Source organism: Anneissia japonica, unplaced genomic scaffold (assembly GCF_011630105.1).
Source record: "Anneissia japonica isolate Jap-2015-1 unplaced genomic scaffold, ASM1163010v1 scaffold287936_len456577_cov159, whole genome shotgun sequence".
Taxonomy (NCBI): domain Eukaryota; kingdom Metazoa; phylum Echinodermata; class Crinoidea; order Comatulida; family Comatulidae; genus Anneissia; species Anneissia japonica.
Window position 1 is genome coordinate 91,547 of NW_022718077.1, and position 12,299 is coordinate 103,845.

General features: G+C 34.5%; 1 protein-coding gene across 2 annotated transcripts in view; it reads left to right on the plus strand.

Moving 5' to 3' along the window:
• The first annotated feature begins 1,538 nt into the window (after positions 1–1,538).
• The window catches only part of LOC117110429 (ubiquitin-like protein 3), a 31,308-nt gene continuing 20,547 nt past the window's right edge, over positions 1,539–12,299 (plus strand). Inside the window, exons 1-3 of one of the 2 annotated variants that reach the window (XM_033253129.1) lie at positions 1,540–1,971; positions 4,290–4,401; positions 12,008–12,094. In XM_033253129.1, the coding sequence (XP_033109020.1) occupies positions 1,951–1,971; positions 4,290–4,401; positions 12,008–12,094 (220 nt within the window). In that variant the 5' untranslated portion in view covers positions 1,540–1,950. Of the gene's footprint in view, positions 1,972–4,289; positions 4,402–12,007; positions 12,095–12,299 lie in introns of both variants that reach the window. The other variant, XM_033253130.1, reaches the window with a different exon arrangement.

The following is a 12,299-nucleotide window of genomic DNA, read 5'->3' on the forward strand; positions in this document are numbered from 1 at the left end:
GCGGAGTCGGGGGGGGGGGGTGCGAGTCATTTTTGGAGGGGCTTACTCCCCCCGCTCCCCTAGATATGCCATTGGTGGCCAGTTTCAATCTGTTGAAACCAGCAGCAGGCCTATATAAATTGTGGATTTTTTTTATTTTATTTATTATTGTCAGCCCTAACTATGATAGGTCTCGTGGGAATACAGTAGGAGAGGGTGGGGATAAAATAAAAACTTGCAACCCAGGTTTTCCAGTGGCGTACTTAGAAGTCTGGAAGTGAAGTGGGGGCTCGATGATCAGTTAAGGGGCGCTAATTGGCAAAATAAGGTGTTTAGGTGATTTTTAACTACTTCACCGTAATTTTTTTGGGGGGGGGGGGGTGACTGGTTCCGACGACGTGGTGTTTGATACCCGGACCCCCACATTCAGTGGCGTCTTTACAAGCAGTGCAGCCAGTACAAAGCACTGGGCCTAAGGCTAAAGGGGCCCATTCATAAATTGACCTAAATAATAATTTAAAATAATTTCCAACTTAATTTTGAAGAAAAAAAATTGGCCAGTGGGTAGGCCTATGTTAAATTCAATTCAGTGGTGTATTCAAGGAGACCCCATTTTTTTTTCAAAATCGAGGGAAAAGGGAAATTATATTCATTATATTGTAAATCGAATATGCCCCTCTAAAATAGTTACGATGATCCTTATCATTATTATATATTACTAAGATAGGCCTTTAGAAATTGCAATTCTTATGATGTATTTCTGAGAAATTTAGGGATGATTCCCCTTCTACATCAAAGGGCCCGGCAATTAATCTGGCACTTGGGCCCACCTCCTAGCTACGTACGCCACAGCCCTCATTTACTTCAGGCCCGATGGTGGGCTGAGGTGATGTAAATTTTAAAGGACACCTCTGGATCCCCAGCAATAGCACTTTCAGACTGTAAAAAATGCCTTTTCAAAGCAGCTTTTCCAACAGAATGACGTCCCGAGCCTGCTCCCCGGATCCACCGCTGGCGTTGCCAATATCCTTTATTTCCCATCAGTCTCCCCTCCCCTCCCTATGTCAAACGCAGATGCGAGTGAGCTAACTCAGAAAAAGCCAAACTCTTGTTAAAATCCCAGAGCAGGTGGTCGTGTTTCTAATTGACTAAAAACTTTCTTTGTAAGTACTGAAAATCGGCCGTAAAAGTGATTTATTGATTAGCATTGATGCGCGGGCCAGGGGTTGAATACAGGTGGTATGATGGAAATAGAAGTTTATGAGAACTTAAAAAATTATAGGCCTATATAAGGCGTATGTGTGCTTGGCGGGGGGTGGCGGGGGGTGTAGGTCTGGTCATACTGTTCCACATGTGCATTACAACACGTGCGTCCAAATAATATTCATTAAAAAAAAATGCGAAAACATGAAATGTGTATTCATGGGACGACTATTTCATTTATAAAATGTGCTCAGTTAAATTATTATTTTAGGCTATGAAATACAAATCTGATTATTGATTGTGCGCCCTCTATATGATCTAATTACCCGAGCATGAAACATGACGTCATATACCCACAATTCCATAGTAAAAGATTTAGCAAAATGGCTGTTTGTTGAGAGTTGAGGAGGAGCAAGGACAAATTGAAATCTGAAACAAAGGCGATAATCTATTGATAATTAGACATTACTTCTTTTTAAATTAATGAGTATATATTCCTTTACTTTGCATGGTGTTAAATCTGAGTTTAAAGTTGTTTTGGTCTTATTAAGATCTACTTAACGCTGGTTGACGTTAAGAGACTCGAGAGGGAACAGGACTTTTATGTGTGTGTAGTGTACTAAGTGTATAAACGTCAACAACCAACAGGAAGACCCGAACAAGATAAACAGCTGATTTGGTTGTACTTTTACGAAAGACTTTCAATGTGAGGGTAAAAAACAGCTTCAAGAGTGATAACTGTTTATAAACCTCCATTGTTACTTTAAAATGTCCGACAGACGTGAAAAGGTAATGTATTTTGGGGATATATATTTTACTGTTTCTATGTTATCCTACTGTTGTGTGAGCGAGTAATGACGATGTGAGCGACTGACTAGGCCTAGACTACCTTCCTGCTGGTTCTACCGCTGACTCCGTACAGCCAGCCTAGGCTTAGTCCTAGCTCTTTTCCTATATTGACAGTGTATTGCTATGTATTTAGGCCAACCTAGGCTTAAAATGTGGACTAAACAGTGCATTGAACACTTTCAAATATTTTGATTTATATAATTAAATTTCGGTTAAAAATTCCTAAGAAAGAAAGAACAATTTTCAAACTTGTTTGTTGTTGTTGATGTAAATTTCTTGTTCATTAACAGCAGTACTGAACAGATGATGGTTAACTCAGGTTTTTGGATATGTGTTTTTATCAGATATGGTAGCAGAACCCCGTATATTACAGAACACAGTACAATATTTATTTGATTTATAGACTAAACAAAAATCCAATTAAAACCAAAACAACAATAAACAAAAATGACAAAATTAATACAAAAACATCAGAGGATTATAGCAACAAAGGGCATACCTCTATTGTTAAAAATGAAATTACAATGAAAGACCTTTAAACATGACATAATTTTAACATCAATGGTATGTCCAATATGTTCTATGAACAAAGTAGACATTTACTGTAAATGTACTTTACAGTAAAAAGATTTATTTTTAAATTCTTTTTATGTGATCATATGAAGAATCACTTACTTTTTTACTATTTGTGTACAGAATAATATTTTTGAAATATCTTCAGAGAAATACAAGATTTTGTATCATTATATACAAAAAGGGTTTCTTGCTAGATAGCAGTCAGGCACATAAATAAGCATTTTTGAGTTCCTTATATTCTTCTTTGATTAATTTTCTTATAAATAGTCGATGGAAATAAGCTTCATTTGTTAGATATATGTTTAATTTGAAGTTGATGAATTAGTAGGTTGTTAAAGTACACAGCCTCTTTGTGAAATGCAGGTCTTACCCGAGGGACGGGTGAACCAAGTGGAAAACATCCAGAAGAGTGTGTCTGTCTGTAAGATCATTTTAGGCCAGTGAGTACATTTCCGTTGTAACACTGGATCTTTAAACTAGAAGACGGCATTTATGGAAAGTGTTTTTGCCTCCAAAGCACATGGTTCGGGTAGATTCTCCACCTGATTTCCTGCACCTCAGGTACAGATCCTGTTTGTCCCTTAAAAACCCCCTAAATTTAACTAACATTACAGAAGCAAAACCAAACAAGTCCAATCCCATTCCTTTCCGATATAATAATCAAAATTAGACTCGCAGTAGTTATTTTCCTCTGTCTGGGTTTTCTTCCCTCTCCCTTTATTGTCTGTGTTTTTTTATTTTTTATTACCTTATTAGTACAAAAGTACTTCAACTCTTTTCTTACATTTTAATATGTGTATTGCTTTTTAACAATTTTAAAATTTTTCTTTCAATTTTTTTATGTCAATTTCTATTTCTTTTTTTGTTGCCAATTTTCTGCTGTTTTTTTTTTTTAGATTTATTTTTTACAGTCATTTCAGCCTTGCTGCTGCTATGCAGTATGCATTTTATTTTAAGAATATTGAAGATTGAATAAATATACCTCAAATAATAACTTTTAAATTAGCTATTCAGTGCAATTGAATTGTCTATGGTTTTCTTCCAGATTTTATAACCATGACGGTACTGTATTTATTTTATTATGCAGACACATCTGAGAAGGAGTACACAATGGACCTCCCCCTAAGCCCCGCCCATGGATATTGTTTCTCAGGTCCCACAAATCAACAGTGTAAAAACATATGCAAACACATGCGTTTTTGTGAGAGACGCCCGTATTCTTGGCCCTGTTGTTCTAATTGGTCAGATGTTACGTTTGATTAATGCTCAAGAAAAGTCAATTAAAGTGTACTATACTATAAAACGTGTGAGCATAAAAATCGTTAGTGGGCCAAAGTGAATTTTTGATTTAACACCAAATGCTACACACAAACTTTGATGTTTCCAGGGAGCGTCTAAAAACCTCCAAGCACTGCTTTTACACCACTTTATTCTCAGTTTTAATGTTACTTTTTACATATGATGGGTGTTGGGCCGTAAAAAAAACAAGGTGTTTTCTAGCCAGTGTTTCTTGGTGGGCCGCTCTCATGGGGTTTTTAATCTATTTTGGCGTGCCGTAAAAAAATCGCTGTTGCACCGCATGCGACCTACAGGCCTCACTTTGCCAACCTGTGCAATAAAAGTTATACATGATATATTTTCAAGTTGTATGTTTGATTGTTTTTTTGTTTTCTTCCTTTTAGATTGGGTTGCGCCTTATACATCCTGTTAATGGCAACAGTAAAGAATTTTTCTTCACACCAAATGACTCTGCAACAGATGTAGTGAACCATGTATTTGACAACTGGCCTCAAGGTAAACACTTCTTCAGAGCCCTTGCTCTGGATGTTTTGGAGGGTTAGCAGGGTTGTGCTGTCCACCTTAAAGTCGGAGGGCTGTGTTTTTTAACCTTAAGGTCGGGAGGGTTGTGTTTTCACCCTTAAGGTCGGGAGGGTTGTGTTTTTTAACCTTAAGGTCGGGAGGGTTGTGTTTTCACCCTTAAGGTCGAAAGGGTTGTGTTTTCACCCTTAAGGTCGGGAGGGTTGTGTTTTCAACCTTAGCTTTGGAAGGGTTGTGTTTTCCACCTTAAGGTTGGGAGGGTTGTGTTTTCAACCTTAACTTTGGGAGGGTTGTGTTTTCACCCTTAAGGTCGGGAAGGTTGTGTTTTCAACCTTAGCTTTGGAAGGGTTGTGTTTTCCACCTTAAGGTTGGGAGGGTTGTGTTTTCAACCTTAACTTTGGGAAGGTTGTGTTTTCAACCTTAACTTTGGGAGGGTTGTGTTTGCAACCTTAAGCTCAGGATGGTTGTGCTTTCCACCTTAAGGTCAGGAGGATTGTGTTTTCAACCTTAAGGTCGTGAGGGTTACGCTTTCAACCTTAAGGTCGGGAGGAATGTGCTTTCCACCTTATGGTGGGAGGGTTCGAATCTTGCGCTGTCTTTTTTACTTTTGATCTCGGGTACTTTCCACCCCAGGTAACTGGTATGACGTTACAGATTTTTTTAAAAATAGTCTGGTGTGGTGCAAGAATGGGGAAGAGGTGTAACTATTGTAACTATTGAAGATTTAAAATTGATATTTAGGATTTCTGTAGCATCAGCAAAACACATTTATTGGTGGTCCATCCACAAGAGCTGTTGTTTTTACAGTGGTGTACCACAAGGATTAAACATATTATTACTTTGCTATGCAAACCGTTTAACAATATTCCATCCACAAGAGTTACAGAATAATGAAATAAGTAAACATTTAACAAGCAGTGTTTAACCAAACATAATATACTTCTTTTCATTTTTTTAATGGAATATGAAAAACATATGTTGAAATGATATATAATACATTACATAGAAAAAACCCAAAGTTACAAAGATCGGTATAAAAAAAACATGGAAATGTGAGCAATACTGTTAAAGTCATTAGTATCAAAAACATTTATATTAGAATAAAAATTTAGAAGAGAAGACACATACAGTAGGATATACTGATAAGACACATCACTTACAATGGCTTGGTGGATAACAGTCTGATGTTCATGAAAGACAAAATGTTCACAAAATGACAATCTTTATTCTATTGCGTATGTTATTGTTATACACAGCATGAATTAACTGTTACCCTTGATATGTGTAATTACACACAATGCAGGTCATACAACCCCTTTTCCACAATCTACCGATCAAGGACTTACCTAAATTATTAATTGAAATATTGAAATGCATACGTTAAATCATAATGTCTATCATTCCATGAACTCTGAATTTCTCATTAACTATTTGGCCTAGAGTTTTGGCTTCAGAAGAAGCTGTATTTCATACACTGAATATTCTTGTTTGCTTTAAAAAAAATTATGCAACACTGTTATTAAAATTAGCAACTTTAAGAGTCCATCCCCCCTGTTATCTTGCAGAATAATGAATGTTTTTGAAACCAATTTCAAAAATTGTATTTTTTTCATGTTTAATTTATGCTATGAATATATTTAATATCAATATATATTTTTTTTTATAGTAGGCCTATATATTGCTTGTGATAAGGAAGCAGGTATTATAAAATTTTTTTGTAAGCTGTATCTGGTATTAGCTTGATTCAATGATTTTTTACCCTTTGAAAATCAATGCGTCTTGCTTACTGTACGATATTACGACCTTGCTTTATATACTGTAAGATAAGAAGTAGGGCTGATAATTAAGTAAGGGGCGCTCCAAACCTGTTCATGAATCCTTGGTTCAGTCAGTCTGTGAGTAATATTAAGGCCTACAGGTATGCTTTAGACTAAACCAAAAATGAGCCTCTTCCTTGAAATCAAACTTAATTTTGATTTATTATTATGACAAGTATGTACAGTACAACTGTCAAGCTCACACCAACATTCTACAGTACATGGATTAACGAGTCATTAATTCTTTTCAAAAAAATCACAAGAATACGAACGTGGTAAGGGGAAGTGAATTACCCATTATGAAAATAATTGAAAAGGTGTAATGTAATGTATATAAATACTGTATATTTGCTATGTGCACATTTAGAAGTCTTAATGCACTGTAACTGAATCATGATTAAAAAGGTAAAAAAAAGATGTTTTTAAATCTCTAAATGACAGCAATCATTATATGTGACAAAGACAAGCCAAACCAGTCACTCGTCACAAATCCTCTTTTGGAGATAATGGCCAAAACATGCTGAAATGCCAACATTTTTGAAATCTATTTTATGCACTAAACTAACCTCTATATATATATACATCATTCTATGCTGTAATTTTCCTCATTTTCAATGTTAAAACAACAATTTTTGACGATTTGGTGATGGTTTCTGCCTAAGAAATGCCTGAAATCATAAACTTTAAAGGCTGATTTCTCAAATAGTGTTCTTTAAACAGCTGTATGATTAAACTCTTTATAACTAAATGTCGGATTTAAATGAGTCTTTTACCATTATATAGCTCTAATTTTAATGTACCCCTGTATTGATAATTAAAAAATTGATTTGTGCGACGAGTGACTGGTTTGGCTTGTCTTTGCCACATGTTTATATACTCTTTTGGTCCAAAGTTGGGAATCATTACAAATAGTATGTTTTGTACTCCCTTGAACTCATGAAAAAATGGATGCTCCCTAAGTTGTTGTTAACAGTATTTACATATTTTTGTAGGGTTGTAGCTGAAGAAAACTAATGGTGGGTGATAAGAGTAGACTTTAAGGATGGAAAAGTGGGTTAGTAAGGGTGGGTAGAGGGCCATGAAATTAGCTTTAGACTGGGTGGAAAACTTAAGGCTGGGTGGCCCTGCCCACCATAACAGCATCCCTCTTTTTGTACTAGAAGTTGGGTACTGTTGACCTATTTATGATGTATGCTTTTAGGCAAGCATCAGAGAAGTGAAATGTATTTCCTACACGTCATAGGTTGCACATACAGTACTCATCAGTATTGTATGTAACAATAAAATTTATCTCAATGATGATTATATTACAATATCCTATGGACATTTAATGGGCTACAAAAATTATAGAGTAATTAGTGTACCATGATTACTCTTGTTCAATGAGCATTTGATTGTTGTTAGGTTACATATTTGTCAATAATTGTCAATTTCCTTAAAGTCTTATCCACTGTACAGGCTATAAAATTTCATTTGACAAAAACGTGACATGCCTAAATATGGTCACGATCAGAGCTGAAAAAGATATTTTTTCTTGATGGACCAAGGTTTAGTTTTGCTAAAATAATTGCTAGCCTTATCAGCTATTGACTATTGGTTTAGTTTTAATGTATTTTCTGCTAGCCCAGCCCTAAAATACTCAAGTCCCGGACCCAGGACCACCAACTTTTTACAGCCCTGATGATGACATCCCATCATGGCCATATATAGGCACAACATGACTATATACAGGCATACTACACAGTCTTTTGTCGAAGGAAATTTGATAGTATGGGCAGAGCCTAAAAAATCTACTTCGTTCTTGAATGCTGAACTTTTCTCCACCCACATTGCTTGCTCATAATTAATAATTATAGTCTTCTTTCCAGCGTTGCCCTTCAACTCTTAAAACAATGACTAAGCTTTGTCGTTGATATCAAATTTTACGAGACAGATCTATGGGATTGGCACATACTGTATGGGCGTGATATTGATAACATATCAGACTCAAAAATGACCAATCATAACTTGGTATTACAGGATGGAGGTATAGTATTGTATACTCTTGAGTTACTGTGCTAGTTTTTGTGTCGCAGGGGCTGTATACACTTAGTTGTCGTCTCACTTGTTGAGTTGTGAGAGTAAATCTGGTTTGAGAGAGGAATTATTTGATACCATTGCTTCATAATGAGTTAAAGCAAAGAGCATAGAGAATTGCAAGAGTTCCGACTGTCAAGGTTTATCTCAAGCAGTAAACACTTGTTCTCATTGGGAGCCTGTTTTTGTGTCTATGCCACCTTGGGGGGGGGGGGGAAAGACACTATGTTATGATTTGGCAGATAAAGATGGCAAAAAGGGTAAATCCGGTGGTAGTGCATGATGGGTCATGTGTCATCTTAAGTACCTTATTACTATAAAAGTCATTAAAATAAAATACATCACCACACACTTCCAGATAACTAAATTTAGTATTTAATACACAACATAAATAAAATGATGATGTCATAATGTGCACTATAAATTTTTCATTTGGAATTTTTTTTTTCACTTAATTATGCAGACAAAATTGCCTTGCAACAATAATAACAAGAAATCACCATGACAAAATTCTTAGTATATTTCTCACAAAAGCCATTGTCACTTCATTCACAGTATTCAAATTTTATTCTTTGTGAATACACAGTGGTACATCTACTGTGCGGTATCTAAAGCTACGTCCACACAGTCAAAATGTTTATGTGACATATTTGTGTGATGTGCCCATATTACAGTAGTGCATCACGATGTCATATTACACTTAAATATGGGTGTATCATCATATTTTGTTTGTCACATATAACAAAACTTTATGTTGTGTGCTGTATTATTGGAATCCAAATCAAGTGTACCAGTTAGGCATTTTCACATGCAAGTATTATGAGGACCATCGCAGTACAGTATCTCCATGCAAGAACAGGCTTCAAATTTGTGGCCTTGATTAGGGAGCCCAGCATGTTGCTTAGAAACACAGCATGTTTGGTTAGGAACCTAAAAAATGATGCTTAACGATCAGGCTGCATGTTCAGCAGAAACCATGTACTGTATATCAACCACTTCAGTGAAAACTTTTTTTTAAACCTGTTTTTTTCTGCAATTTTCATATTTTTCACAACTAACTCAAAATAGAGTAAAATGTAATTACATCGGTAACAAGCTGTTGACAGTTTGTTGTCAGGGAATTCTATGTTACCTAGGGAACAGGCTTCGTGTTGCTTAGGAACCTTTCATTTTGCTTTTCAATGATAAAAAGGAAAACATCTCGCAAGTTTGCTAATGAATTAATGATCATGATTAAAGCGTACTGTTTTCATATATCATGTGATGTTTATTGTGTGACCATAAATCAACCAGAATTTGTCTTGGTAATTCAAATTTTATGATTGCAAATTATTGATACAGCTATGATGAAGTTTACCATTGACTTGCTTTGCTAATTACATAATTTTTAAATATGGAAATACAGTAGACTCACATCGGCACTAGGCTTTGAATAAAAGTGAACTTCAGGAACTTAGTTTTCTGTAATATTAAAATATTATTTCAAACTTAATATATGTTTATATTACAGAAGAACGAAGTTGCTTAAGTTCACATTTATTCAAAGTATTAGTGCTGGGTTCAAGAAAGAAGCGTTCATGTTGCGGCCCTGTTCATACCAATCCTTTCACTCCTACATAACATCTCCCAATTACGTACCCCTCGTCTCCGTCTGAACAGAGCTCGTAAATAAGAATATCTGTAATTCTTTCATTTTTTTTTTTTCATTAAGGTATTTATTGCACAATCATAAAACATTAAAATATATAACAGCAGTCAAACAAAGGAAAGACTGAAAACAGTAGACTCACATCGGCACTAGGCTTTGAATAAAAGTGAACTTCAGGAACTTAGTTTTCTGTAATATTAAAATATTATTTCAAACTTAATATATGTTTATATTACAGAAGAACGAAGTTGCTTAAGTTCACATTTATTCAAAGTATTAGTGCTGGGTTCAAGAAAGAAGCATTCATGTTGCGGCCCTGTTCATACCAATCCTTTCACTCCTACATAACATCTCCCAATTACGTACCCCTCGTCTCTGTCTGAACAGAGCTCGTGAATAAGAATATCTGTAATTCAGAGGGTTCAAATTTTCAGCATCTCAGTGTGGTGAGGGTAGGCATACAGTAGGCCTATGCTACAAGTTACAGGGCTAGGTATTCATAAGCCTTGCCATAGGAACACATTTTTTCATGGAATATGAACTTGCATTTTTTACTGTTTTCTGCAACAAAATAATACTTTACAGAAGCCAAAATTACCTATGCTTACTGTGAAGTACTGTCTCCATTTGAAGTGATTTCCAAATAAAAACATGACCATGTAATGCCCAAAACGAGTGTTATTATTCTTTTCATAAATAAAGATCGCAAATCCATGCGAATAGCGCTGCCAGTTTACAGTATGCCTAAACAAGCATGCACAGCTCAAATATATCTCACTCACCGATAAAATATATCGGCTGAAAACGATTGATATTTCTTGCTTTAAACTTAGTTTTATATCGCTTTATTGGTTTAAATGTTTTCTTTCTTAGCTGATGTAACAATTTAAATTATTTCTGAAGACTTTTAAATACATTTTATAGAGTTTTTGTATTTAAAAACGATCGTTGGTAATGACATCATCGATGCAAATCGGGTTTGTAAAATCGAGAGTTCATAAAAAGTTTGTAACTAGGATATGTTCCTCTAAATCGACATTGCTCTACAGATTATGGTCTTATAAATACACTCGATAAGAATATTTCAAATTGTGGATTGTTAGTCCCGACTATGTTATGCCCATATATAGTCATGATGTGCCTATATATAGTCATGATGTGATGTCATCATGACCATATATAGGCATGTCACATGTTTTTTGTCAAATAAAAATTGATGGTGTGGCCAGAGGTTTATCACTCAAATCCACCTCGCTCCTGTCAGACAACCCCAGAGAAAATTGCCTTATATTGAAAGTTATAACAACAGCACAATTCTTTCATCTCTTGCATTCTCTTGAGTACAATCTTAAAGACGTGCTATCAGTCAAAAGATACGTAAATACGTCCAAATTCAATTAAGATTTTGAAAAGCTCATTTAAAAGGTTCAAATATATTATTAGACTTCCATGAAAAAACAGATTAAAAAATCCTTAAATTAATACCAGCTATTCAAAGTTTAATTTGAATTTGTTGAAGTACAGTATTTATATGTGCTTTGACTCTGACAGTGATAGTATCGTTAATGCAAAATCACTGGATAATCTAAACTTAATATTTCTTTATACAAATATTCTGATTGTTAATTTCTATTGTCTATTACATAGGTTTTTGCTTGACTTTTTAATGTTTTTAAACCTTTATAATACAATTGTAAATCTTCTGTTGTCTATAGGTTTAAACTTTTTTTTTTAAACCCTTGTAATACAATGTATATAAACATTTGAATTTAGCTGTTGCAACTGTAGTATAAAAAAAATGAAAACTGAAATAGAATACAAATAATCTTTTACTTATCTTGTGGTAATATATGATGTCAGTATTTTTTATTATTGATGTCTTCCAACTGTATGACCTTTGTATAAAGCAGGAAGAAGACTTCACTGAACACAAGATTATTAATTAATATGGCATATAGTTTTGCATTTACATTCTCAATAGTTTTAATGATGTTTCTATTTCTTATTTTTTTTTTTTTTTTTTTTTTTTTTTTTAGTTTAGAATGGGAGGCGGACAGAGTAAGCTCAGCGGCTATACTGCGGCTTATCTATCAAGGTAGATTTATTCATGGGAATGTAACATTAGGAGGTGAGTTATTAAATCTGTTTACATTTTATTGATTATTAATAATATCTCAAGGAAAATTTTTTTGATTAGTTAATTTGTAACTGGAAGTTGAAACATCCAGTAATATTAATGTTTTTTCTTATTTTGATCTTTATTTTTCATTATAATATAATGTTCTTATTTTTAGTATATTCAAATGGATTTTCACATTTTAATAGCATACAGT